This window comes from Peromyscus maniculatus, chromosome 11, assembly GCF_049852395.1.
Source record: "Peromyscus maniculatus bairdii isolate BWxNUB_F1_BW_parent chromosome 11, HU_Pman_BW_mat_3.1, whole genome shotgun sequence".
Classification (NCBI taxonomy): Eukaryota; Metazoa; Chordata; class Mammalia; order Rodentia; family Cricetidae; genus Peromyscus; species Peromyscus maniculatus.
In genome coordinates, this window is record NC_134862.1 from 94004990 (window position 1) to 94031643 (window position 26654).

The 26654-nt window shown below is 44.3% G+C and overlaps 2 protein-coding genes across 4 annotated transcripts in view; one reads left to right on the top strand and one right to left on the bottom strand.

Annotated features, from left to right (window-relative positions):
- Nucleotides 1-24898, top strand: part of Rab3gap2 (RAB3 GTPase activating non-catalytic protein subunit 2) — a 90523-nt gene extending 65625 nt beyond the window's left edge. For 2 of the 3 annotated variants that reach the window (XM_042258783.2, XM_076548150.1), the window contains 14 exons: nucleotides 428-533; nucleotides 1938-2098; nucleotides 2937-3165; nucleotides 9278-9451; nucleotides 9549-9655; nucleotides 13212-13278; nucleotides 14216-14286; nucleotides 15617-15652; nucleotides 16806-16880; nucleotides 17279-17497; nucleotides 21077-21166; nucleotides 21822-22037; nucleotides 22791-22949; nucleotides 23130-24898. In XM_042258783.2, coding sequence (XP_042114717.2) covers nucleotides 428-533; nucleotides 1938-2098; nucleotides 2937-3165; nucleotides 9278-9451; nucleotides 9549-9655; nucleotides 13212-13278; nucleotides 14216-14286; nucleotides 15617-15652; nucleotides 16806-16880; nucleotides 17279-17497; nucleotides 21077-21166; nucleotides 21822-22037; nucleotides 22791-22949; nucleotides 23130-23279 — 1860 coding nt within the window. In that variant the 3' untranslated portion in view covers nucleotides 23280-24898. The remainder of the gene's footprint in view (nucleotides 1-427; nucleotides 534-1937; nucleotides 2099-2936; nucleotides 3166-9277; nucleotides 9452-9548; nucleotides 9656-13211; nucleotides 13279-14215; nucleotides 14287-15616; nucleotides 15653-16805; nucleotides 16881-17278; nucleotides 17498-21076; nucleotides 21167-21821; nucleotides 22038-22790; nucleotides 22950-23129) is intronic. The other variant, XM_042258784.2, reaches the window with a different exon arrangement.
- A 1047-nt stretch (nucleotides 24899-25945) lies between these two features.
- Nucleotides 25946-26654, bottom strand: part of Iars2 (isoleucyl-tRNA synthetase 2, mitochondrial) — a 46214-nt gene continuing 45505 nt past the window's right edge. Inside the window, exon 23 of the mRNA XM_006972061.4 lies at nucleotides 25946-26539. Within this exon, the coding sequence (XP_006972123.2) occupies nucleotides 26397-26539 (143 nt within the window). The 3' untranslated portion in view covers nucleotides 25946-26396. The remainder of the gene's footprint in view (nucleotides 26540-26654) is intronic.

Below are 26654 nucleotides of genomic sequence, written 5' to 3' on the forward strand. Positions count from 1 at the left end.
GTGTGTTTCCTAACCTGTTAGGGATTCTAGAATGGGAACGTGGTGTTGGTACTTCCCCACCATGTCCCTGTACCTTTGGCCAAAGCCAGAGCCGCACAGCCCCCCCTCCCTGTCTCCTTTCAGCACAGCAGCGGGCACTTGACTCCGCAGGCGAAGGTCAGAGGGGTGTCCTTCCTGGCAGGGTTTCCTTACCTGTGGCTTAGATTGGAAGACAGTGCGTGTGACCTAAGAGGGGGTAGAGAGGTGGGGGTTAGGTACCCAGCAGGTGTTGAGAATCTCTTAGGGAGACAGTGATCCCCACATTACATGATAGAGCAAGCATGCAGCTAGACAGCTGCATCATTGTGTACACATGCACACTGTAGGAAACTATAAATCTCTTTGTTAAATATTATTTAGGCTGAAAAATATTTTAATTTTATTTTAGTCTCTGCTCCTAAGTGTTTGGCTTTCGAAGGAAAAAGATATTTTGGACAAACCACAGTCTGTCTGCTGTCTTCATACCATGCTGTCCCTGTTGAGCAAGATGAAAGGTAGGAGATGTGGGCCAGTGCCCAGGGTTTCCACTTCGATGCTCGGAAACAGAATGTAGTGTTTGAAACACCACACAAAGGCAGGGGGAGTTTCTTCCAGCAAAAGGAGACCGCAATGTAGAAAACGTTTCAGTGGGGCATGAAGCCAGAAGGAACCTTTGTGCACACCAGGCCCTGGTTTGCATCCTTGGCTCTGTGACCCTGTTGCTAGAGAAGTCTTCATGCGCTGGCCGAAAGCTTCCTGTGCATTAGTGATACACTTTAATATAGGACCGTGAAATTCTGCTGTCAGAAATGTAACGTTATTGGAGAATGGTCTTTGGCAGAAATACTACTTTGCCTTTTTTGGTAGAAGTGTCTCAGTGTTTAAGAGCACTTGTTGCTCTTCTAGAGGAGCTAGGTTCCAGTCCCAGCACCCACACAGTGACTCACAACTGTCTATAACTCCAGTTCTAGGGGATACATTACCTTCTTGTGGCCTCGGTGGGTACCAGACATACATGTGATACATAGATATATATGCAGATGAAAAAACCCATACATATAAAGTAAATAATAAAAATTTTCTAAAAGTATATATCTCCCCGTTATTCCTTTCTAGTAATGATGAAAATATTTCAGATAAGAGTTTGGGGCCTGGCAGCGGTGGCGCACGCCTTTAATCCCAGCACCCAGGAGGCAGAGGCAGGCGGATCTGGCCAGCCTGGTCTATAGTGAGTTCCAGGACAGCCAAAGCTGTTACATAAAGAAACCCCATCTCAAAACAACAGCAACAGCAACCTCCTCCCCCGCAAGGGGAAAAAAATGAAGAGTTTGGTATTGATTCAAGAAACAGCTTGACTAACAATATAAAGAAATGGAAGATAAATGTGAAAGAAATCAATTGCAATGGCTTAGGGTTTTTATTGCTGTGATAAAGACCATGACCAAAAGCAACTGAGGAGGAAAGGGTTTATTTCTTCTTCTACTTCCAGGTAACGGTCTGTCACTGAGGAGGTCAGTGAATCTCAGTTCCTGGAGGAGTGGAGCTTACCGGCTTGCTCTCTGTGCTCAGCCTGCTTTCTTACACACCCAGGACCGCCTACCTAGGGGTGGCACCACCCACAGTGGGCTGGGCCCTCCCACATCAGCCACCAATCAAGAAAATGCTACACAGACTTGCCTGCAGGCTGAGCTTATGGAGGCATTTTCTTATTTGAGGTTCCTTTTTCTCAGTTGACTCTAGTTTGTGTCAAGTTGATACAAACCTAGCTGGCACACAATATTAATTTTCTAGTACATTTAGAAATATGCGGGTACATCTTTGAGGGGTTTAGTTTAAACATAAAGAGTGAGACCCATATACAACACACCCAAATTGACAGGGTAAGATTTTACCTTTTGCTTTTCTTCTTGTCTCTGCAGTGGCCATTGACGAGACGTGGGATTCTCAGTCTGTGTCCCCTTGGTGGCAGCAGATGCGTATGGCCTGTATTCAGTCGGAGAACAATGGCGCTGCCCTGCTGTCTGCACATGTTGGGCATTCTGTGGCTGCACAGATGTCCAGCAGTGCTACAGATAAGAAAGTGAGTGGGCAGCTGTGCGGCTGCCCTCTGTGCCGAGCTAGTTGGCTGGTGGCTGATTTCCATTCTTGGGTAGATAGCTTGCAGTGCTCTGGAGCGTCTGGACTGTGGGATGTGTGAAGAACTTAAGTAGCTGGTAGTGGATGGTGATGCTTTCCTCACTAAGGGTCAGGGCCACACTGGACCACTTCTTGGGTTTATTAGGGTTCTGCAGGCCCACGATTGTCTCCATCCTCCTCCTCTTACACACCCGGCACTGAGTCAGACGGGCCAGCACTTTACCAAACATTTGCTGTGAGGGTTTCCCCTCTTCTGAGGGTTCGTTTACATTAGGAAGAGAAGATTTGCTTCTCTTACATTTCATGGCAGGTCAAGTGGTTTTTCCTAGTGGGATGTTAGATTAAAACTTGAGTGGGTCTATAGCGGTTTACTCCAAATGTTGTCAGCCCTGGAAGTTAAGGGCTAACGGTGACATTACCAGATTGAGGTGTTTACAGTGATAGAGTTGGCTGGTACATTCTGTCAGTGTCCTGAGCAGAGCAGCCCTTGCCCAAGGCCAGAAGACTCTTTAAGATGCACACTGGCTGAGCCCGACTTATTACCACAGGACCTCTTCTAAATGTCCCGAGTCTCCAGTCTCATCCAGTCAAGTAGTAAATCTGTAAAATGACGTCTCTGTTGCTTTCATGTAAGTTAATGTTATTCAGAGTCTTTGCCAGACAACTGGGGTGTGGCTCAGTGTGAGAGCAGTTGCCCAGAGTGTGTAAGGCCGTGGAGTCAATCCTCAGCACATCAAAAACAAACATATTGCCCAGAGTATGAACAAGATATTTTCTCTTAGTTTTCCCAGACGGTTTTGGGTGCTGATGCAGAAGCCCTCACAGACTCCTGGGAAGCCCTTTCTCTTGACACCGAGTACTGGAAGCTCCTGCTCAAGCAGCTGGAGGACTGCCTCATACTCCAGACTCTGCTTCACAGCAAGGCCAGCCCTCCACCTGCCAAAGTGTCGTCTCCACAGACAGAGCCACTTCCAAGACTTTCTGTTAAAAAGCTGTTAGAAGGAGGAAAAGGTGAGCTGACGCACACGCGTCATTTTGAGTATGTATTTACTTGTTCTGTTTTCTTCAGACAGGCTATGACAATGCAGCCAGGGCTTGCTTTGAACTCACAGTCCTCCTTCCCTAGCCAAGTGCCATGAATATAGGTGTGAGTGTTTTCAAATTAATTTTAGACTAGTTTTCATTGAATGAGATGTTTACGAGACTCCCTTCCTGGGTCTGAGTTCATCCTTCTCCCTGGTCCCACCTCACCCACTCACGGACACTCAAGTCTCGCTCATGTTCAAAAGTCCATCCACGTATCCATCCAAGAGGCCATTCCCAGCCGACTTTCTCTCCTCCTGATCCCCTTAGAACTAATAACTTCATCCCTTCCTCTCTTTCGTCCCCTTTTTGTGTTTCTCCATTTTCCATAAGTATATGTTTTATGTTTCATTGCCGCACAGTAGTCATATGTATTTATGAGACATAGTGTGGCATTTTAATACATTTATGCGTCATTAGCTCAGATCCTTTATGTGGCTGTCATTGTTTTGTGTCAGAGCACTCCAAGTCCTCTCTGATGTCTGTTTTGAATATTGAATTAGTTGTCAACTTTAGAGTCTCTGCTATGCTGTAGACCAGCAGTGTACTTCCCCTCCCCCAGCAGATGCACCCTAGTACCTCCTACTGCCCTCTCTTCCTCCTCCTCACTGCCCTGCACTCCCCAGCCTCTGCTCATTGCTCTTCCACCCTTACTCCTGTGAGAGCAACTGTGGAGTTTCCACATGTAAGTGAGAGCCTTCAGCAGTGTCCTCTTCTGGTGCATGACTTTCCACTGGCCTACAGTTCAGGGGCTGTTATTTCAAGTGCTTTTAGGTCTTCAAGATTCATTTATTTATGCATGTATGTGTGTGCGTGTACTTGGACTATGTGTGCATGCACGGAGGCCAGAAGAGGGTGTCAAGTGTCCTCTGTCAGTGTCCTTCTATTCTTTTGAGGCAGGGTCTCTTTCCAAGCCTAGGGTTCAAATTTTCTAGGCTAGGTTGGAAGCCAGGAAGAACCAGGGATCCTTCATTCTCTGCCAACCTCAGAGATGGCCTTACGTGGGTGTGCCATCTGCCTAGCTTGTTTACATGGGCAGTGAGCTCTGTATTCTGTTCCTCATGATTGGGTAGTACTTACTCAAACCCTAAGCCATCTTCCCAGCCCCGTGTTTATAGATTTTTATTTAATTAACTTGTTTTCTCACTCTTTATAAGATTTGTGATGATTTTTTAATTGTAAATTTCCTGTATACCATGTTGTCACCTAAAGAAGATTGAGGTACATCATTTTAATATTAACCCAATAAATATAGTCAGGGGCATAACATCTGTGAGGTAGTCTAGAAGCCAGATGTAATAAATTCAGTCTCCTAGCACCCTGTTCATAGTGTTTTTACAGCTGAGGGTGGGTTTACTATGAAGCTTTTTTTTTATAAGTAACTCTTTTTTTTTTTTTTTTTTTTGGTTTTTGGAGACAGGGTTTCTCTGTGTAGCTTTGTGCCTTGCCTGGGACTCACTCTGTAGCCCAAGCTGGCCTCGAACTCACAGAGATCCACCTGGCTCTGCCTCCCGAGTGCTGGGATTAAAGGCGTGCGCCACCACCGCCCGGCTATAAGTAACTCTTTATTTGAATCAAAATAAGAGGTAATCCAGGCATGGTGGCATCTGTGTTAGTCCCACCTATTCTGGAAACAGATGGGGGAATGAACATCTGAGCTAATAAATTTCAAACCAGCCATAGTGGGCAGCATAGTGACACTTCATTCCTCACCCCGCCCCCACTCCAAAAGACGGGAAGGTCAGGGTTAAAGTTAGTGTGTACCATTTTTAAATGTGTGATTTATTTTAGGTAACAAACAGAATTTTTGAGATGCTTTGAACATTTCCAGCTCGCACTTACAACTTTTTGTGTCCTGTTGTTGTTTCTTACTCTTTTGGTGTGTGTGGGGGGACCTTTTCCTGTTCCCTTGCTTCCCTAAGTCTTACTCTTACTCCGTGGCTTGCTGTGTAGCTGGGTGGCTGGCCCCTGATGTCCTCCCCTTCTCTGGCTCCTTCTCCAATCCCTCTCCAGATTTCTCCCTCTGTTTAGTCTCTCTGCCTGCTAAGCCCCTCTTATCCTTTCTCCTGCCTCACTATTGGCCATTCAGCTCTTTATTAGACCATCAGTTGTTTTAGACAGGGACAGTAACACAGACTCACAGAGTTAAACAAATGCAACATAAACAAAAGTAACACACCTTAAAATATTCTACATTTCTCCCTTTTGTCTAAATAAAAATAAAGGTTTTAACTTTAACATAGTATAACTACATACAACAAAAACAATTATCAAGTAGGAATTACATTTACAATATTCTGTCTGTTTGTAGTTAGTATATTCAGAGAAAATAATGCATTATCTATCCTGTCTTAGTGAATCCAAAGTTTTACACCTAACTTTCTATCATAACTAAGGAAACTGTAACTAACACTATTTAGTCTTCAACTCCATCGAAGACCCAGAAGGATATAATATTATCTAACAATAAAGACATTTGGCTGCCTGGACAGTCACCCAAAGTTCCTCTGCGATGCATCCATCTTCAGCCTACATGCCTCGAGTATCTGGCAGACTTTTCTATGAAGCGGAAATTTTGAACTGTCCTGCCTTGTTTTGGCAAAGTTCATCAGTCATTTTCCTCTGTGTCCTGCAGAATGTCTGGCAGAAATTTTGAAGGACTGTCCTGCCTTGTTTCGGCAAAATTCAACAGTCTTTTTCCTGTGTGTCCTGCATGTCCAGTCTGCTCAGCACATTGTCAGCAGTCAAAGGCAAGAATAGTTCCTTTGCCCAGTGGCTAACCTTGCCACAATGAAAGCAAACTCCATAAGGAGTTTCTTCAGTGCCCATCATCTCTCTGAAATAAATTGGTGCTACCAGGAGCAGATGTGTCTCATTGTCATGAAAAACTTTAAATTAACAAAACATTTTAAATGCCATATGCTATAGGTCTTTGAAGTATTTGAAGACCATCTATCTAAAATATATCTATTTAACCTAGAAACCATACCTCTCTATAATTTTGATTGTTATAAATGACTAACCACTAACCTATGTTCCTGATTATCCTATATAGTTTATAATAACATCTTTCAAAAACTATAATTTTACCTTATATTTTTAAATAAACTGCATAAGTACAATGCCTTTAACAAGAATAGGAACATATATACAATATGTTATAACAAAATAACCTTAAATTTTTATCAATATACAAAAATCCTTTAAGCAAGAGTAGAAACATGTATACAGTATAACACAAATAACTTTAAATTTGTGTTAATATTCTATATGCCCCTAAATGATAACAAACTCCTTTAAACAAGAGTAGAAACTTATATACAGTGTAACAAAAATAATTTTAAATTTGTATCAATATACTATATTCCCATAAATGATAACAAACATTTATAACCCACCAATTAACCAGAAACCATCCCCAGCTCCCAATTCTTGGGAATATGGGTATAGTTTTCTCCATACTTCTTCCTGCTGTTTGTGGATGAAGTATCTTTAGGGTCCTAGAGAGAAAATTTTGAGATAATGGCCAAGTCCTGGGAAGACCAGCAGTGACCTTTGCTGATAGATATCACCTGTCAAGTTTCAGGAGGTCTCACCTGATCAAACCTGATCCATATTAACCCTGAAGGAATCCACAGCCTCTCATCTCCTGTGGGAACTCCAAAGCATTTCTGATTTCTATTTGATAAGTACATTTTTTGAGTTTTCAAAAGTTAAGGCATTCCTAAGGTATAAAGGCTGATTTATTTCAACAGTCCTTCTTTCAATCCTATGTCTCTTAGCGGCTCTTGTTTGCTTATGACCATTTAAAAAATTCAAAATCAACACAGCATACAGGATCCAAACTCTCTGTGTATTTCCCATTTCTACATGGCTTACTTTTTATTATTGTACTTCTCTCTTCAAAGACTTTATTATTTTTAAACTGTTTCTTTTACTGTCCGTACCCTTTTCCTTTCTTTTTTTTTTCTTTTTTCTTTGTTTGTTTGTTTGTTTGGTTGGTTGGTTTTTCGAGACAGTTTCTGTGTAGTTTTGGTGCCTGTCCTGGAGCTCACTCTGTAGCCCAGGCTGGCCTCAAACCACCTGGCTCTGCCTCCAGAGTGCTGGGATTAAAGGCGTGTGCCACCACCGCCCAGCTTTTTCTTTCTTTCTTAAGCCTACGTACATTGTAAAACACACTGGAACCTGTTTAGACGTTTTTCTGTCTAGATCTCTTTTACTGTGTATCTTTTAGCCTTTTTTGACTGTATGAGCAAACTTTCAAGCTCATAAGGTACACCTGTATTCTCCGCATGAGCAGCTCTCGGTCCGGGAAATCTAAGCATGAAACCCTTGGCCTGTTTGGAGGTTTGTCTGACCATGAAATGCATTCACCCTTCCTACAGCTCTAGAATGCTGATGCTTGCACTGAGGCAGGTGTTTTTACTTAGTTTTTTGTTCCTACTTAACATACTAGCTGCTCAATGGCTCACTGACCGGTAGAAACGGTCCGGCCCAAACTCTTAAAGGAGCCATATCCCTTTTTTTTTTGTTATTCAACTTTCTCAGGCTCTAGAGGATATATCAGCCCCAAGTTGGTACGCCAATTTGTTGTTTGTTTCTTGCTCTTTTTGGAGGGCCTGCCACCAGCTCCCAAATAAATCACACACGGAGGCTTATTATTACTTATGAATGCCCGGCCTTAGCTTGGCTTAGTTTCTAGCCAGCTTTCTTTATCTTAAATTATCCCGTCTACCTTTTGCCTCTGGGCTTTTCCTGTTCTCTTATTTCCATAAGTCTTACTCTTATTCCGTGGCTTGCTGTGTAACTGGATGGCTGGCCCCTGATATTTTCCCCTTCTCTGGCTTCTTCTCCATCTCCCTTTCCAGATTTCTCCCTCTGTATCTTCTCTCCTGCAGCCCCACCTCTCTCTCTTTTCTGCCTTGCCATCAGTTGTTTTAGACAGGCACAGTAACACAGCTTCACAGAGTTAAACAAATGCAACATAAACAAAAGTAACAAACCTTAAAATAATATTCTCCTGCAGTACCCCCTTGATGAGTAAAACATGTAAATTATGACTGAATTTTGCCCATAGATATTTCACATAGCCAAGTGAGTTGTAGATTAGATGTAATATGGGGTGGGGGGTCGTGTCCCTGGGGCAGTGACTCCATGCGGAAGAGTGTCTCTGCCAACCATGAGTCTGAGTTCAAGTCTCCAGAGCTCTTGTAAAAGCCAGGTGTGGCTGTGTACACTCTAACCACAGTGCTGTGGGAGAGGGAGACAAACTGGAGTTTGCTGCCAGCCTGGATCCAGGTTCAGTGAGAGACTCTGTCTCAAGTGAACAAGGCAGAGTAACAGAGCAGGACGCCGCCCTCCCCTTCTGATGTCACATGTACGTTTGTGTGTGTACACACCTATACAAACACATACGCATTTATTTTAAATTTAAAAAAGTAACGTGAGGAGTAGGCATTAGCTTCATTGATAGAGTGATTGTCTGGCATGCATAGTCCTGGGCTTAATCCCCAGCACATCATAAACTAGGGGTGGTGGCACATACTTGTTCCATCACTTTAGAGGTGGAGGGAGTAGCATCAGAAGGTCAAGGTCATCCATCCTCAGCTATGTAATTGGTTTGAAGCCAGCCTCTCAAACCAAAAAGAAAAAAAAAATCCTTTAAAAAAGTAATTTATCTCCATCTGTATCTGTGTAGTATATTTTGAATTTATGGCAAGTATATGGCATACCGTATTGACACATGTCCATTTACATTTATTTGAGATTTTTCTCAATGTAGAAGTGTGCCCCCACATAGCAGCTGTCTTGCTTGCCCTCTCAAGGTGAATGGCAGGTGTTAACACTGCTGTAAATCTCATGACTTTTTGGCATCACCTTCCATTCAGATTCAGAAGTGAATGTGGTGTGCATATCTGTTCCTGAGGGAACATCCTGAGGGAACATCCTGAGGGAATATCCAGCATATCCTGTATTTGGTTAGTACATTGCTACTCAAATTTTACCAGATTTTATTTTCTTTCTTGTCTCAACCCTGTAGGTGGTGTTGCAGACAGTGTAGCCAAGTGGATATTTAAACAAGACCTCAGCCCTGAATTGTTGAAATGTGCCAACCAAGAAAGAGATGCAGAAAACCCAGATGAACCCAAAGAAGGTATTGCCCGAAGTTTCCTTGAGATGCCAGAGGTGCAGATAGACCTAGGAGCCATACCAGGTGACACCCGAATAATGAGCGTTGCGTGATCTGAGGCGGAGTGAGGTAGCTGCGTTCTTGTACTGAAAGGGTGCTGTTACCCTCTCGTGTCTTTCAGACTTGCTGTGTTTAGCCTATGAACAGTTCCCTTGTAGCCTTGAGCTGGACGTGCTGCATGCACACTGCTGCTGGGAGTATGTTGTTCAGTGGAATAAAGACCCAGAGGTACGTCTGTCTCCATCTGATGATTGTGTCTGCACACATGTACCCAGGCCAGGCTTGTCCTGGAGCTCTTGAAACATTTGCTTTGACCTAGTGCTGTACTAGTAACTGTGCTAGGTGCTTTTCCTACATTGCCTTGTATGCCTGTGTGGCAATACTGAGTATTGAACCTATAGCCTCATATCTGCCAGGGAAGCACTCCAACACTAAACTATATCCTAGCCCTTTTAAACTTATTTCCTGGAGACAGGGTCTTGTTAAGTTGCCCTTACTGGCCTTGAACTTGTGGCTATCCTGGGTAGTAAGCAGTGTGTACTGAAGTGGTCAACTGTGTTCTTAAGTGTCTCTTTTTTAGACCTCAATCAGTAATTCTTTAAGATTTTAGGAGTTATAGCCTCTTTCTAGTTCTAGCATTCCTTTTTCCATTGAATAGAAGCATGGGGTTAAGTCAAGACTGACTATAGTTCATATTCCGCTGTGGGGACTCAGCGAGATGGGATGGAGGAACATAAACAGGATCCCCATCCTGGCACCAGGGTTTGGTTAAGGTTTGGCAAAGACAGTGTATTGTTTAAACCACTCTGTTAGTGTAGTCTTTTAATATGTAACACCATTGCATGTTAAAAAGACTATCGGGGGGAGAAAGGATGTCTTATTGTATCAGTGTGAGTTAATTCACCTTTGAGGTTTTTATACAAGAATGCAGCCCGAGATAAAGACCCCAGAGAAAGAGTTTGGATACAAGAGGAATCATTTACAAGAGTACTTATGAGGGAGGCTTGAGTGAAGGAGATGGTGCTTCATCTTGATGTCAAGCCTGAAGAATTGATGCCTTCCTTAAATGGGTGGAGTGGTGGGGTAATAGATTGGTGACCCGTTGAGGGTCAGCCATTTAATTGGGATCCAAAGCCAAACTTGGGGCCACTCTCTAGGGTACTTCCAGACCAAAGTGCCCACAGAAAATTTGTAACCCTGAAAGTATGGCCTTTATCAGAGAGTTAAACAAGCAAAGGCTAACCTTGGACAAGAGTTGGCCATGTATACAGTAGGGCTGTTTCTGGGTTATTGTTCTTGTCCAAATATAAGAAAAGTGGTAAACATAGACACATTCTAGCCATGAGACACTAGGCTGCCATTAGGACCTTACTTTGACTTTACCAAGATTTACACATACTGTTAGGTTGGTGCCATTTCATGCAGAAATGCAGGAGGAAATAAAAACTATCCTTGTTCCAGTTCACTGAGGACAGGGCAAAGCACACATCTTCAAGTAAGGAGAGAACTGTGTTCCAGACTGGGCTGTACCAGTACAGTCCTGTGTTAAAGGAAGGAGGAATGAGCAGCACAGCTTTTGGTTCTGGCTCACAGAAGAGCCTGTCTTCGTGCCCGGTGGCCATTCCTTCCAGCTAATCCTGGTTGTAGCACACAATGGCCTGACCTTTGGAATCACTGCTGAGTCCACTGTCTTCATTTCTTCCTAAACGAGAATATTCTACAGTTGTAGTCATCTTGAAGCGTAGAGAAGATGGCATGCATGGTACCTAGTGTTTCCTGTTAGTGCCATCGTTGGCCTCCTTTAGGATGATTTGAAGAATGGCTGGCTGGCTTGTTTATGTGGTTTTCTTGCTAACTATTCATCCACTTAACACATTAACCCCACCCTAACTTCACCACTATACACACATCTACCTTTAATTTTAAATTGAATTCTCTTTGGAGAATTTCCTGTATCAACATGTGTGGGACAGTAGTGATAGGGGGCTTTAAAACGTTTTAGCAAACGTCTGGATGATTTTATGTTACATGCTATTATATAAATTTGAGTATATCGACCTTTGTGATCACACAGATAGCTTTTAAGCCTTCCCTCTGGTGTTTCCTGTTCCCTTACTCTCATTCTTTTCTCCTTTCCATTTACTTCTGACAGACTGATATGCCCGCTTTCATATTTATTGTCTAGCTCCTTCACTAGACTTTTCCCTCAGTGAAGACGAAGATCTGGGTCCATTTTCTTCAGTGTAGTGTTCCTGGGGGCTAAATAGGTTTTGTGCATAGTAGCTGTTCCAAATTCGTTGTATAATGATTGTTTGCAGAAGGAAACTAAGTTTTCATGCCTGTGAAATTCAAGTATTGCCTGTAGAGAACAATTGTGTGGTATATAGACTGCAGAGTTTGAACCTCCCTGTCAGCATGATCTGGGGTGTGTCTAGACTTAATCATTAATTAGATAATGGGATGATTGAAGTTATCTTATCAAAAGTTATTTACCTAATTCTCAGAGTTTCTTTGGTTTTACTTTTCTTCTCCCCCCCTCCCCCTCCTTCTTGTTTGTTTGTTTGAGTCAGGGTTTAGCTATCGCTTAGCCTGGAATTCCCTTTGTAGTCCACGTGGTCAGGAATTCATGGTCCATCTGCTTCTATCAATTTCTTCTTGTTTGCTTGCTTGTTTGTTTTTGAGACAGGATCTTACTGTGTAGCCCTGGCTGTCCTGGAACTCACTATGTAGACCAGGCTGGCGTCAAACTCACAGAGATCCACCTGTCTCTGCCTCCAGAGTGCTAGGTTTAAAGGTGTGTGCTGCCATCCCCAGGGGCTGCTGCTTCAGTGGTGGTAGTGCTGATGCTTCCTCCTCCTCCTCCTCCTCCTCCTCCTCCTCCTCCATGTGTATGTGACTGTTTCGCTTGCGTGTATGTATGTGCACTACCTGTATGCCCAGTGCCCTTGGACATTAGAAGAAGGTGCTGGATCCCCTGTGACTTGGGTTGTGGATAATTGTAAGCCATCATATGGGTCCTCTGCAAGAGCAACAAGTGCTCTTTACCACTGAACCATCTTTCCAGCCCCTTTGCCAAATTCTTAAATAGATTTATGCTGGAATTTAGTAAGAAGTCTCCAGTGGGAGCTAGAGATGGGGCTCTGTGGTTAAGGTTGCTTCATTAGAGGACCTGAGTTCAGTTCTCAGCACCCTAGTCTGGATGTTCACACGTGCCTGTAACTCTGGCTTCAGGGTCTCTGATGCCCTCCCCTAGCCTCCGGAGGCATCCTCTCACACACAGTGTTCACTCACCACAGACACATACACAGAAATAAAAGTAAATCTTAAAGAAAAGGTTTTCCACATGAACTATGAACCAAAGGCTGAGGGGCTCCCAGCTGGATCAGGCCCTCTGAATAGGTGAGACAGTTGATTGGCTTGATCTGCTTGGGAGGCAACTAGGCAGTGGGACCAAGTCCTGTGCTCATTGCATGAGTTAGCTGTTTGAAACCTGGGACTTATGCAGAGACGCTTGGCTCAGTCTGGGAGGAAGGGACTGGACCCTCCTGGACCGAGTCTACCAGGTTGATCTCAGTCCTCGGGGGAGGCTTTACCCTGGAGGAGGTGGGAATGGGAGATGAGCTGGGGGTAAGGGTAAGGGGTGGGAAGGGGGAGAACAGGGGAACCCGTGGCTGATATGTAGAACTGAATAGTATTGTAAAATAAAATAAAAGGGGGGGGGGGGGAAGAAAAGGTTTTCATTGATGTGAAGTAACCTTTATCTTCTCTCTCTCTCCTGTCTAAGGAAGCACGCTTTTTGGTTAGGTCCATAGAACACTTGAAGCGCATTCTTAATGCACATGTTCAAAACGGTGAGTAGCAGATGTTAAGGCCTCGTGGACTCATGGGAGCCCCTGCCGTAACAGGACATGAATTGTTAAGCTTACATCCTCCAACAACATCTTACTCTTTGCAAAGTTCCCCTTGTAACTGCTTCCTCCTGGGGACTACTATGGGTTGCCAGCTGCTTTGCTATGTAAATAAAAGCACAGGTTTTGTTCTTGTTTGCTTAGCTGAGTTTCTTCTTTAAGTATTTTTAATGTTTTAAAGTGCTTTTTCTCTTTGGGGGTGGGTGCTTGTTTGTTTCCTCTTGCAGTAAGGTCTCGTGTTGCCCAGGCCACCCTTGAACTCCTGATCTTCTTGCCTTTTCCTCCCAAAGGTTGGCATTACAGGCACGAGCCACCACATCTGGCTACCTTGACATACTTTTAATATTTTAATACTTTTACATAAGAATTAAGTTGTTCTCAACAATTTGTGCATGTCTTTTATGATGAATTTCAGAGATGTGCTGGGAGACCAGTAGGTACCATGTTAACAGACATTTCCCAAGAGGTTTTCCCAAATCACTGTCTCAGCCTGTTTCATACTTTCACCAAAGCTTGAGAGCCAGGACTGCTAATCAGTAAAAGAGCCTTGCTGAGCATGTGCAGGGCCCTGTGTCCCACCCCCAGCACAGCCCCAGCACAGCCAAGCAAGCAAACAAACATTCTAAGCCTTTCTGGAGTCTCTGTGATGTTATGATGATGGTGGTGATGATATTTTTCTTGCTGCATGTGATAGGAATTTTATAATTACTGTTTATGGCTGTACTCTTCTGTTCACTTATTCTTTCATTAAAAATGAAAATTCTGTGTAAGATGCAAGAAACAATATGTAAATAGAGAGTCCACAAGCTTGGGGAAGAGAGTTACAAGTCTGCTGAAGTTGCATCTGTAACCCTCTGTTCATCTTTCATTTGCTGTGTAGGTATTGCGTTGATGATGTGGAATACGTTCTTGGTTAAAAGGTTTTCTGCTGCTACCTACTTGATGGATAAGGTGAGGTGATTTAAATGGTCACATACTGACTTTATTTAGTTCCCGTAATTAACTTCTTCCTTCCTTCCTTCCTTCCTTCCTTCCTTCCTTCCTTCCTTCCTTCCTTCCTTCCTTCCTTCCTTCCTTCCTTTCTCTTTTTTTTTTTTTTTTTTTGAGACAGGGTTTTGTGGTGGTATTCTAATTGTATTGAAATGTGATTTTGATTGTATGTTAATAAATAAAGTTGCTTGGGGGTCAGAGCTATTAGAGCCATAGACAGAGTGTGGCAGTGGTGGCGCACGCCTTTAATCCCATAGATCTCTGTGTATTCAGGGATACAGCCAGCATTGGAGACATATGCCTTTAAGACCTGGGGGGCTGTACATGCAGACAGTGACGAGGCAGTCACGTGTTTGGGTTTATAACCAATGAGAAGGCAGAATGACTATGAAACGACTTACACACAGGGAAATAGCTCTCTTTCGGGAAGCTAAGACCACCGCAGGAGGAAGGATGAGATTTTAGCTCTGAGCTCTGACCTCTCTGCTTTCTCTTTTACATTGGTTCTGTGTTTCTTATTTAATAAGACGGTTGGTTACATCTACAGGGTTTCTCTGTGTATAGTTTTGGTGCCTGTCCTGGATCTCCCTCTGTAGACCAGGCTGGTCTCGAACTCACAGAGATCCTCCTGCCTCTGCCTCCCGAGTGCTGAGATTAAAGGCCTGCGTCACCACCCAGCCATTCCCTTAGTTTCTTGATATTAGAAAGATTGTTTACACTGGGGTGTGTGGTATTGATAGTGTCGTTTATTCCTTCTGGCTTAAATGTACTTCCCAGGTCTAGCTTTTTTTTTTTTTTGTGTGTGTGTGTGTGTGTGTGTGTGTGTGTGTGTGTGTGTGTGTGTGTGTGTGTGTCTGTGTCTGTCTGTCTGTCTGTCTGCCTGCTCTTTCCTGGGGAAGCTATTTCTCCCACGCTCAGCATTCCTTAGTTGCCTGTAGTTCTTCTTCGTCTGTGGTTGAGGCCTCCTGGCCTTTCCCTCTTCCACCTTAGATGTCTGTTTGTGCAGGGAATTGAACCCAGGTGCTCTGTAAGAGCAACTAGTGCTCTTAACTGCTGAGCCATCTCTCCTGCCCAAGAATATGTTTTTGAAAAGAATTATTCATGAGCTCTGTGTGATATTTTTGTGATATATTTTTTTTAGTTCTACCACAAAAAAGTTGCTCTTATTGTTGGTAGCCTGCCAGTAGTTAATGACGGGCATGGATTTATAGCTGTAATTCTGGTTGCTTTTATTTTCTGTGCCATTCGAATGCCTTCTAGTGTAAATTTTAACATTTTCTGCCTGTTTCAGGTTGGAAAAGCTCCAAAGGATAGGTTATGCCGAAGGGTGAGTGAGTCTCATTGTTAAACCTACACTCTACATAATATCTTTCTGTATGAGTGAACTTTGATTTTCACTGTTGAGATGACAGTAAAAACAGAGAGTACTGCATTAAGGAAATGGTTGTGATCTGTGGTCACTCGGTTTCCCCGTCTAGATGGCAGTTAGCGTGTGTAAGTCTTAAGGTCGTTGGGCTTTGGACTCTGGACTGGAGTAGGATTGCTGTCTCTGCCTGGGTCTGCTCTGCACTGGTCTCTCACAGTAGAGATAGCTGACCTCACCTACAGGCAGACTACCCTGACTGAGTAACCGCTGACCTCAGTTGACATTCTGATCCACCGACACCGAGGCTGCTGATCGATTTCCCTCCAGACTTTGACATGTTCTTAAATATCCCAAGAAGTGTTGAGACACATAAATCTTTTAGGCCTTTTCCCCCCAAATCACCATAACTGAAGATTTCTGTTGTGTTCTACAGAGTGATTGTGTGCCTATAGTTAAGTACGTATGTGTGCAAGTATACACGCACACACTCTGAATTTTGTACTTTGAAGGTGTGAAGAATTGATTGTTGGCTTTAAAAAGATTATACAGAAATGCAGTAGCTCCTTGTACAGGCCTGTAGAAGGGGTCATTGGGAACTATTTATTGCCAAAAGTATGAATCTGGTATTTGGTCATCAAATGGGGAATTCTAGTTTTGTTCAGATAATTCAGTTCAGTGCCTTCAAGATGCCATGAACCAGCACCCATGTTGTTTCATTAGAACTTTCCTCGTTGAACCTCATGTGTGTTCTTACCATATTCCATGGTTAGTTGGCTAGCAAATGCCTTAGCAAGTTGAAGGATCTGCCTTCACTGTGCACAGAGAATACTACATTTTATGTCTCTCCTCTGCCCTTTGGTGCTGGAGATAGAATCCAGAGTCTCTCTGGATCCTCACCCCAGAACATTCAGATTGATCACTAGGCTCACACACTAACGGCCAATATCAAATTGATGGATGCTACCAAACCCACTGGCAGAAACTTAACTATGTATACAATAATCAGATTGTAGTCAGTGTAGAAAGTCAGGCAAGTGGACATGCTGAGGTCTCGTGTTTCTCTGGTAGTACAGAAGTGTTGATGCAACCTCATCATGTTCCTTTTTGAGAACAGGACGTGGGGATGAGTGACACAGCAATGACATCCTTCCTGGGGTCCTGCCTGGAGCTTCTTCAGACTTCACTGGAGGTAAAAGGCGTATGCTATCCGGGCGCAGTGGGGCATGCCTGGAATCCCCTCTTGGGAGGCTGGGATAGAAGGACTGAGACTGAAGGCCAGCCAGGGCCATGAAGTGAGACTACATACACACACATAGCACCTTCTCCCCCCACACCCTCATTTGAGTGTCTCTGTGGATAGTAAATATTCTGAAAATCATTGAGCTTAAGAAACGACATTATTATGATGGGCTTAGCTAACATATTCATTTGTAGGTTTTGGCTTTAGCCTAAAAAGTGATATATCATCTCCCCCCCTCCCCCCTTATATTTTTGTGATTTCTCGGTTTGCAGTTTGGGATGTTGAAGTTTTCAGTCTTTATTCTCCAGCTCTTGACACAGCCTTCCTTCCATTCTCAACTTGCACAGGCTGACATCAGCAGGGATGAAATGCAGGTGCCGGTCCTGGACACGGAGGATGCCTGGCTGTCCGTGGAAGGACCCATATCTATAGTGGAACTGGCGCTCGAGCAGAAGCCTATCCACTACCCGCTGGTGGAGCATCACTCCATCCTGTGCTCCATCCTGTATGCGGCCATGCGCTTCTCTCTGAAGAGTGTGAAGCCACTCGCCCTCTTTGATAGCAAGGTGAGTCCCCGAGGGTACGTGAGGTTCTTCCTGAATGGTGTGTGTGCAGGTTCTTCAGTGGTTTACGGGGGACGATCCTACCTAGCTCCATTCTTCTAGTTTATTCACGATGTCCTTTGATGTCCAATGGGGTTTTGCCCTCTGCTCTTGGTCCTTCTCATCCTGCATATTCTCTCTAGATACATCCAGACCTACTCATACAGTCTGATGAGTGTGCTTCAGTTGAATGTCCTAAGGAGTTTGAGATCCTTTGAATCTGGAGACCCTCACCCCATCCTGCCCTGACTTCAGTTTGCTTTCCCTTGAGTTCCCTGGCTTGAGTTATTAACAGTAATGCTACCCTTTGTGTGCCAGCACACACTAGAACCTGGAAGTGAAACCTTTGTGTACCAGCACACACTAGAAACCCCCTGCCTCAGCCCAGTCTACTTACTTGTTCTTACTGAAAGCTGAAGTTAGGCATGGTGGCCTGTGCCTGTAATCCAGCACTCAGGAAGCGGAAGTTGGAAGTTTGTGTGTTCATGACCAGCATGGGCGACATGGTCGATTCTAGGCCATCCTGAGCTAAATGAGACCATCTCAAGAACCAAGACAACCTACTGGACACTGCTGTCCCGTGCTGCTTTCCTAGCTTGTGCCTCGTCCCCACCCTCCTGACTAGTAAGCAGACCCCTTCCTAACTGTCCTGCCTCCGTCGCTCTCGAGGCCCAACACTGGGAGAGCTGGCTTCCTGAGCAGATTGGTTCCTGCCTCACATTTTGTAGCTCCTCACAAAACCAACGTGGTGGTCTTCCGGAAAGACTGCATCATCAGGCTGATTAGTAAGTCCCGAGATAGAAGATTCCAACAGGAAATAAAAACTTCAGCTTTACCGCTCAGATTTGACTGCATTGGAGAATGTGGCTTCAGTGCATGAGGAAAGTACAGAGAGTCACTTCTCAGCCTTTTGGCTAAAGTATAACATCAGCTTTTTCTCAAGACAGGCTTCCCCTCAGGTACCTGTCCCTGTAGGAGCCGAAGAGGTATCTCCCTGGAGAAACACCACCTCTCTCAAGAGGACATACAGGGCATGGAGGATTGATGGAGGATTCAGCCTTCGCTTACACTCCCAGCCCTCAGGGTCATGATTGGTTCTTTTTTTTGGTTTTTTGAGACAGGGTTTCTCTGTGCAGTTTTGCGCCGTTCCTGGAACTCGCTTTGGAGACCAGGCTGGCCTCGAACTCACAGAGATCCGCCTGCCTCTGCCTCCCGAGTGCTGGGACTAAAGGCGTGTGCCACCACCGCCTGGCTGGTTCTTATTATTCTAGGGAAGTTGTGCCACATAGAACTCTGGAGCCAGGAGGGACTTCCCACAGCCATTCCTGTGTCAGCCATCCCTCGGTCACATGTCCATCACTCTCTTCACAGGCAACTAGTTTGTGTGGCCGGTGTCTAGTTATTTTTTTAGGTTTTAAGATAACCACTTAAGCACCCTCTTCAGAGTGCTTGTCTGTGTCCCCTAACTTGTCACATCTCTTTGCTGTTCCCATGTCTGTGTACCTTGCCTAGCACAAAGCAAGAGCTTAGCTGGATGCATTTGTAGTCAAGATGTTCAAGGAAAGGCGCATGTCCACAGTGTGCAGAAGATCCATTGTGTGAGAAGGGTCCGGTCAGGGACCGGGGCGGGTGTGAACTAGGAGGTAGTCAGTTCTGAGGGCTCACAAGATTCCCCCCATAGGACTGACAGCAAATCTGTTCTCAAGCTTGGGGCTCTCACGGAAAGCTGTTCGGAATGTCTTAGCCATGTGAAGTTTGACACTCTGTGTAAGCAGGAGTAGTACATATTTTAAGAGAGATTTGGGGCTGGGCTTCAGCTTGGTGGTAGAGCACTTGCCTGGTATGCCTGGTGCCCTGGGTTCTATCCCACCTAAGCAGAGTGAAAGAGAGAAAATTTTAATCAACAACATTGAATATTTAGATTACAGTTGTTTAGGGCAGGGTCCAGCACAGTGCTAGAGACTGGATCTAGCCTGCAGAGGACACAAAGGAAAAATAAAGACTGCTGCTACCCCAGCAGTTAACTTCTGACAGAAAAAAAAAATGTTAGGGGGAGTCTGACGGCAAATTTTTCTCAATGAAACAACATTATATGTAATAAATATTGGTTTTGAATTAGTGTATCTTTTACTTGAAATTGTAAAAGATACTTAAGAAATACTAGGTTTGGCATGGTGGTGCATGCCTTTACTCCCAGCACTCTGAAGGCAGACACTGCCTGAGGATCTTTGCTAGCCAGGACTACCTGCATCCTGGGCAAAAACTGACTTATGTCTGAAGCGAGTGGGTAAATAGTTTTAACTCTTGGCCCTCTGTGTAACTTAGACTCATAGACATTCACTATGCAGACACTTCTTAGAGACTTTCTGGGATGGCTTGTTCACGAGAGGTTGTTGAGTGGCTGACCTGGGGCTCTCAGCTCTGCACTCCATTCCCTGCGGAGGGAAATCTGACCCTATTGTCTGATTGGTTTTTGTGTTGGGGTTTGGAGGCCAGAGGAGGATGTGCAGCTTTTCACCTTACTGACTGAGACAAGGAGTCTCACGGCCAAAAGCTCCATGTTTACTCTAGGGCTGGCTGGCCAGTAAGCTCACTGATCAGTGTACACCACCTCCACTCTCCAGTGTGGGGTTGCGGCACACTCAGCCATTCCGGCTTTTCATGTAAGTGCTGAGGGCTTAAATTCAAGTATTCATGCTTGGTCAGTGAGTGTTCTTATCCACTGAGCCATCTACCCCGCCCGCCCTGTGTGACTCCTTAACCACGTCTGGTCTTAAACACGTGATGAGTCAGATACATGCTGATTGTTCAGTTACCTGTGGCTGCTTAACCAAAGTTACCCCAGAGACTGGGTGGTTGCCAGCAGCCACCACTTGACACTCTAGAGCTTAGCCTGGCACATGCTAGCAGTTGCTCTGTCACTGAACTAGAACCACGGGCCTTGGTAGTTCGTAGTGTCAGTTACGTACCCTTGAACTCAACCCCCTAGCTCCCCGGGGATTACAGGCATGGGTCACCACACCTGGTTTATTTCCTCAGACCTTATGGGCCAGGAATCTGACTTCCTTACCTAGCTGCCTTTGGCATAGCGGGTCTTGTGGGACTGTGGTGGGGTTGCTTCATGGAGGCCTCAGCTACACTGGGGAGTATGATCTACTCCATGGAGCTGTGTCTAGAGGGTGGCTCACTTGGCCACTGGGCCCTCTCAGGGGGAGTGAACAAGAGCACCCAAGGCAGAAGCCACAGTTCTTTGGAGCCCAGTCTGGAGCATGACTTGCTGTCACCTGTCTGATGCATCATATTTTCTGCCTGTCAGCAGCCCACATTCCGGGGAGGAGGAATTGCTTGGGCTTGATACTAGCAATGGTTACCAAGTTAGATAATGAACAGAATGCTAAGATCTTTCTGTTTAAGGGGAAAATAAAAACCAACCATGAATTACTCATAGTAAAGTGATTGGTTTTAAAAATCTTTCCTTATGCTCCCTTAATAATCCATACTCATCAGGGGTTTTTGTTCTCGTTTTTCAATCTTTCTCTTTAGGGAAAGAATGCATTTTTCAAAGACTTAACTTCAATTCAATTATTACCGAGTGGGGAAATGGATCCAAATTTTATTTCTATAAGACAACAGGTAAGCTAGCAACTGGATTTTGTTCTTGTTTCTTAGGAGGAAATAACAAAGTAGAAATATAGCTGTCTTTTTAAAAGCTGACTACTTCAAGTTATTCAAGTATATATTCCTTTATTGGTATCAAAACAACTTTAAAGCAGCGGGATGGTCCAGCAGGTAAAAGCCCTTAGTGACCTTAGCTGGACCTCCAGGACCCTCATGGCAGAGAGAACTGACTCCTCCACATTGATTTAACTTTAAAAATTAAAAGGCCAGGTGGTGGTGGTGGCAGCGGTGGCAGCACATGCCTTTAATCCCAGCACTTGGGAGGGAGGCAGGCTGAATTCAAGGTCAATCTGGTCTACAGAGTGAGTTCCAAGACAGACAAACCCAGTCTCAAAAAACCAAATAAATAAATAAAAATTAACAATAATTGTAATGGTGTCTCTCTGGTTGATACAAAGTTGACTTGAGGCACTTTAATGTTATTGTGTGTATGGGGGTGGCCTTGTGTATTCCATAGCACTATGGGGAGAACACCTTTGTGTAGTCCGTTCTTCCACTTTCCCATGAACTCTTGGGACTGAACTCGGGCTACCAGCTTCTACAGCAAGCACTGGGTTACTCTTCAATGAAAAGTACTGACAAGGCAGTGCTGTGCCTTCCTGTCTTCAAGTTCTTACTGAAAGTTGTCAGTGCAGCTGTCCAGGCTCAGCATTCTGTCACCAAGGACAAAGATCCCGCCGAAGAGGCAGTGACCACTCATTGGAAAGACAACTGGCCAGTTCTGGCTGTGGATTTAGCTCAACACCTTCAAGTGAGCGAAGATGTCATTCGAAGGCATTATGTAGGAGAGCTGTACAACTATGGAGCTGACCTCTTAGGAGAGGAGGTAAGAATGACCGGTGATGTCATTCTTGGGGCTCTCGCTATAAAACAGACAGCTGGAGGAAGCAGTAAACGGTCGGTTATAGTGGTGCATACATTTGGGATGTGGATGCAGGAGGATAAGAATTTTAAGGTCATCCTCATCTACATAGGCCACCTTGGGCTGCATAAGACCCAGTCTCAGAAAAAAAACAAGAAAAGAGTAGAAAGCCGGAGCCAGAGTTGTGCCTGGTGCCAGGTTCATACAGATGTAGAACATAAGAGGGCTCCTTGTGGAACTGGAGGAGCAGGAAAACATGGATAGTTCTGTACCAAGAGACGAAAGTGAGTAGAGCCACAGGATAAATGGGAGCCTCAGTGGGTGGAAGAAAGTGATAGCTGAACTGACCTCTGAGGGAGAGGGAACAGTAAGTACCTCAGAAGGAAGAACCAAGAGTACAGAAGTCCTTAGATGGGACCAGCTTGGCAAGGTGCAAGGCTCGCCAGCCATGAGTAAGGGGTGGGTAGGCATCCACTCACCAGCAGGGAGTGATTGAGAGGAAGTTGGCTGCTCTCCAAGCCTGAGGTTACTATAGTACTTAGGTAACCAAACTAGCTGATGAGCAAAGATTTGGGCTTAAATTCTAAGTTGGATTTCACTCTTCCTTTGTGCACACTGTGGTCATGTAGAGAGCAGAAGTAGACTCTCCTCACTGGCAGCCTTCAGGGAACAGTTTGAGTAACTCTGGCTGTGTTGTTTCTCCATGTTCATCCTCAGGCCATTCTGCAAGTTCATGACAAAGAAGTGCTGGCATCTCAGCTGCTCGTGTTGACAGGGCAAAGGCTGGCTCATGCCCTTTTCCACACCCAGACAAAAGAAGGCATGGAGCTGCTGGCCAGCCTCCCACCCACACTCTGCACCTGGCTGAAGGCGATGGTGAGTGCAGGGCGGCATGAGCAGGTCCATGGGTGACCTTTCCTCGTGAGTTCACAGCAAGAAATTTGTTTCATTCCAAAGAAATGTTTTGATTGGGAGAACTTCCATAATAACGCTGAAGGCAGGAACAACCACTGTTTGAGTGCGTGAAACTAAAGGGCTTTTGTGTCCCATTCGCAGAACCCCCAGGATCTTCAAAACACTGATGTGCCAATTGCAACAACAGCTAAGCTGGTGCATAAAGTGATAGAGCTCCTGCCAGAGAAGCACGGCCAGTACAGCCTGGCTCTGCACCTCATCGAAGCTGTGGAAGCCATGGCCACGCTATGACAGTGTCTAAGACCCTGTGACCACACGAATCACTGCATGGCATTCTACACAGCAAGACCTGGAACTTTGGGGAGGTTTTTTTTTTTTTTTTGTATAATAAATAAATATATTACTTTTAAAAAGTGCAATCCTGGCTAAATTCCACTTCTTCAGTTGAGACTGAAGATAAAATACATTAACTGTGCTATAATTAATACAGATGCTTTACTGTTATTTTTTCATTCAAATAAGCAGCTTTATTGTTAAACTTTGGTATTGTAACTGGTTATAATTTGCAGATTTCATTCTTACTGTAGTATTCTAGTTCCTATCCAAATGTCTCCAGTGGGGATTAAGTGTGTTCATATAGCTTCCATCAGCACGCTAGAGATACAGCCCACATCCCTTTAGACCATGCAGAGATGTCCTTAGCTTGGCCCTGCACCAGGATGCCACCTGGCAGGGAGCTCTGGGTGCTGCTGCTGCTGCTGCTGCCATCAGAGGAGACATGGCTTTGAGATCACCAGAAGGGACCTGGAGAAGGACCCCGAGCCTGCTCTACTTGCCAGAATTGGGAATCAGAGATGTGAACAATGCAGCAGAATCAATGATAATGTAAACTAAGATTTATTCTTTATTTTGTCAAGTTCCAAAATTGTGTCCACATCAGGTAATTGTAAAAAATGTATTTATCTTGTAAGACTTATGTAAAAAAAGAACAAAGCAAAAATTCTAAAATATTTAAAGTCCAACTTTATTTTTCTTCCAAGTGTTCCAAAATGTCTGTTTCTGGGACTTGGTCATGTTGCCTGTCCTAGGAGCAGGACAGAGAACACACTTTGTGCTGTGACAGCCTTAGCAAACCTACCTCACAGCTGGGTGGAGAGGATAAACTGCGACCAGTTCTGTAGCCTGTAGTGCCTAGAGCAGACCAAGTGCTAACCAAAGTGGGAGGCAAACCCACCCACCCCACCTGGCAACAGCGCTTTGGCTCTGCAAATGGGCGAGTACTAACTGCGGTTTAACTATCTCTGGAATGTAGCCATACAGTGCAATTATTGGTGTCTGCCATGACCACGGTTCACAGTGATCATTCTAATAGTGGGAAGAAGCCAACTCCACCATTGTGAAGGTTGAGAACGTTCTTCAGGGACACCCAGTAGAAGTCTGAACCTGAGCACACACAAATGTGAATTCTTTTCCCTTAAAAAGTTAGATCTAAGTAAGATTGTGCCTGGCTAAAACTAATGCTGTTAACTGTCAGATTTCACACCTTCAAAGAGAAATGCTTCAGGTGTCACTCGGGTGGCTGAGGAGCAGCTGGCCACGGGCTGCAGTCTCTTTAAGCACAGCTTGAGTGACAGAAACCCCACCCTTTACGAGGTCCTAGGAGGTCCGTTCTCCCGTGCCCTGCAGTGCTCTGGAAGAGGAGCGGGCACCACTAATCATGACGGCCTTTTTACTCTAATTCCATTACTTGTTTTGGGAGGGGGGTGGCTTGTATTTTTGAGAATAAAACTGGCTAAATTTACTCTCATAAGTCACTTAAGAGAACCAGAACGCAAATTGTTAAGGCTCTAAGTTAGATTTGTCATCCAAATAGTAATATATAGAGAATTTAAAAACGAAATCCTGAGTTTGTTTAACAAAAGCAGTAAAATGTTCTACAACTTTACTAAGGGCTTTTAAAATAAATCTGATAAAGAAAAATTTAACATTTATGTATCCATTCTCTAACAACAAAGTGCCACAAATAAAGGAATTCGGTTCTACTATGGGGCTGGTGTCCCTGCACCAAGGGCATGACACATGCCCTTAGCCAGTAGTGTTTCCCTAGACGCCCCCATCTCTTCTTACAATTCCATGTTTTTATCTTGTTAATGAAAGTGTCAGATAACCCTAACTTCTCTATCCAGGTTGTGGTAGATGTAGAAGAGGAGGCCGGGATAAACGTAGACACAGCAGTACACAGCACCAGGCTTCCCATGCTTCCCACTTTGGCAGAGAGACAGAAAAGAGCTGTACCTTGTTAGAAAAGTCCATCTAAGGTCAGTGTGAAGCCTGCTGCATTTACATAGCTTTTTAAAATATGATTACTTGTGATTTAAAATCATGGAAAACTAAAACTTAGTAACAATAAGCTTACATCGATTACAGCATTCATTTAGAAGTTGCTGTGGTCCATTTCCTGAAGAAACAAGTATTCTTACAGTACACTATAGCAACAGTGAAGGCTCTCTCACCTCGCAGGGATGGGTTTGCTAGGCAGCTAGATTCTGCTTAGTAGATTAGCCATCCTTGGAAGATCAATCCAGTTTTGGATTCCTTACAAGATGCTCTATTATTTATCTACTGTCAATGTATTGTAAGTAGTGAATTCTGTATATACCGTTATTTTCCGTGTCTGTTCATTATTGTGAACTTATGTATATTAGTGAAATAAATTTTCAGCTTTCATGTTATTTCCTTGACATTCATACATGTAAGACAAAGAGATTTCTTCCTCTTGAATAATAGTTTGGTGATGTTCTTTGCAGTACTTTCCAAAATCCTGCTGCCTTAGAAACTTGATGTTTGCTAGTGGGCAGAATGCACTGGCTCCCTTCACCTCGTGTGGGCACACGACTCTACCACCACTCCCCTGCAAAGTTACATGTTCTTCATTATCCACAGCTTATACACCATCATCAGTTGGAAGTTTCCCAGAATGCCTTTATTTTCAGACATCACAGAACTTAAATACTGAGTCAAAAAGTTTCAATAAAATATGAAACATTCTGTTTGGCCACATTGAAAGTAACCATATTCAGTGCCTGACTCTGAAGAAGTCCATCATGAGTGTATGTGCAGACATACGTATGTCTGCATATATGTATTTCTGTGTGTGTGTGTGTGTGTGTGTGTGTGTGTGTGTGTGATATATACATATACATGTGTATATGTATGTATATATATATAAATCTTTCTGTAGTTACAGGAAATACTTTTAAAATTCTGATTTTTACTCCTATCTTTCTCTTTTACCATTACTCTTCCACCCTTACCTAAATCTTGGACTTCTTTCTAGGGTTCTAATAATTCACCCCCAGACAGCATCGATGAGGGTTTCTTGCTCAGAGAGCTGTTTACATCAGAATGCTATTTTGCACCAACAACCTCTGCACACCGAGGACAGAGAGTGTCGGCAGTCTCGGTAGTGTGCTTCCAACATCGAGGGCACTTTTCTTTGGCAGTTGGTACGACAATGACTTTATAGGAAGACTCCTCATGGATGTCGCCACCTTGAAAAGAACACACCGAGCACCTCCAGTCACTAAGCTTGCACTGCCGGCCCTCGGCCCAGCGGGCACGCCTTCCCCAGGCTTCCCCCCGCCCTTTCCAACATGGCCCAGGTTT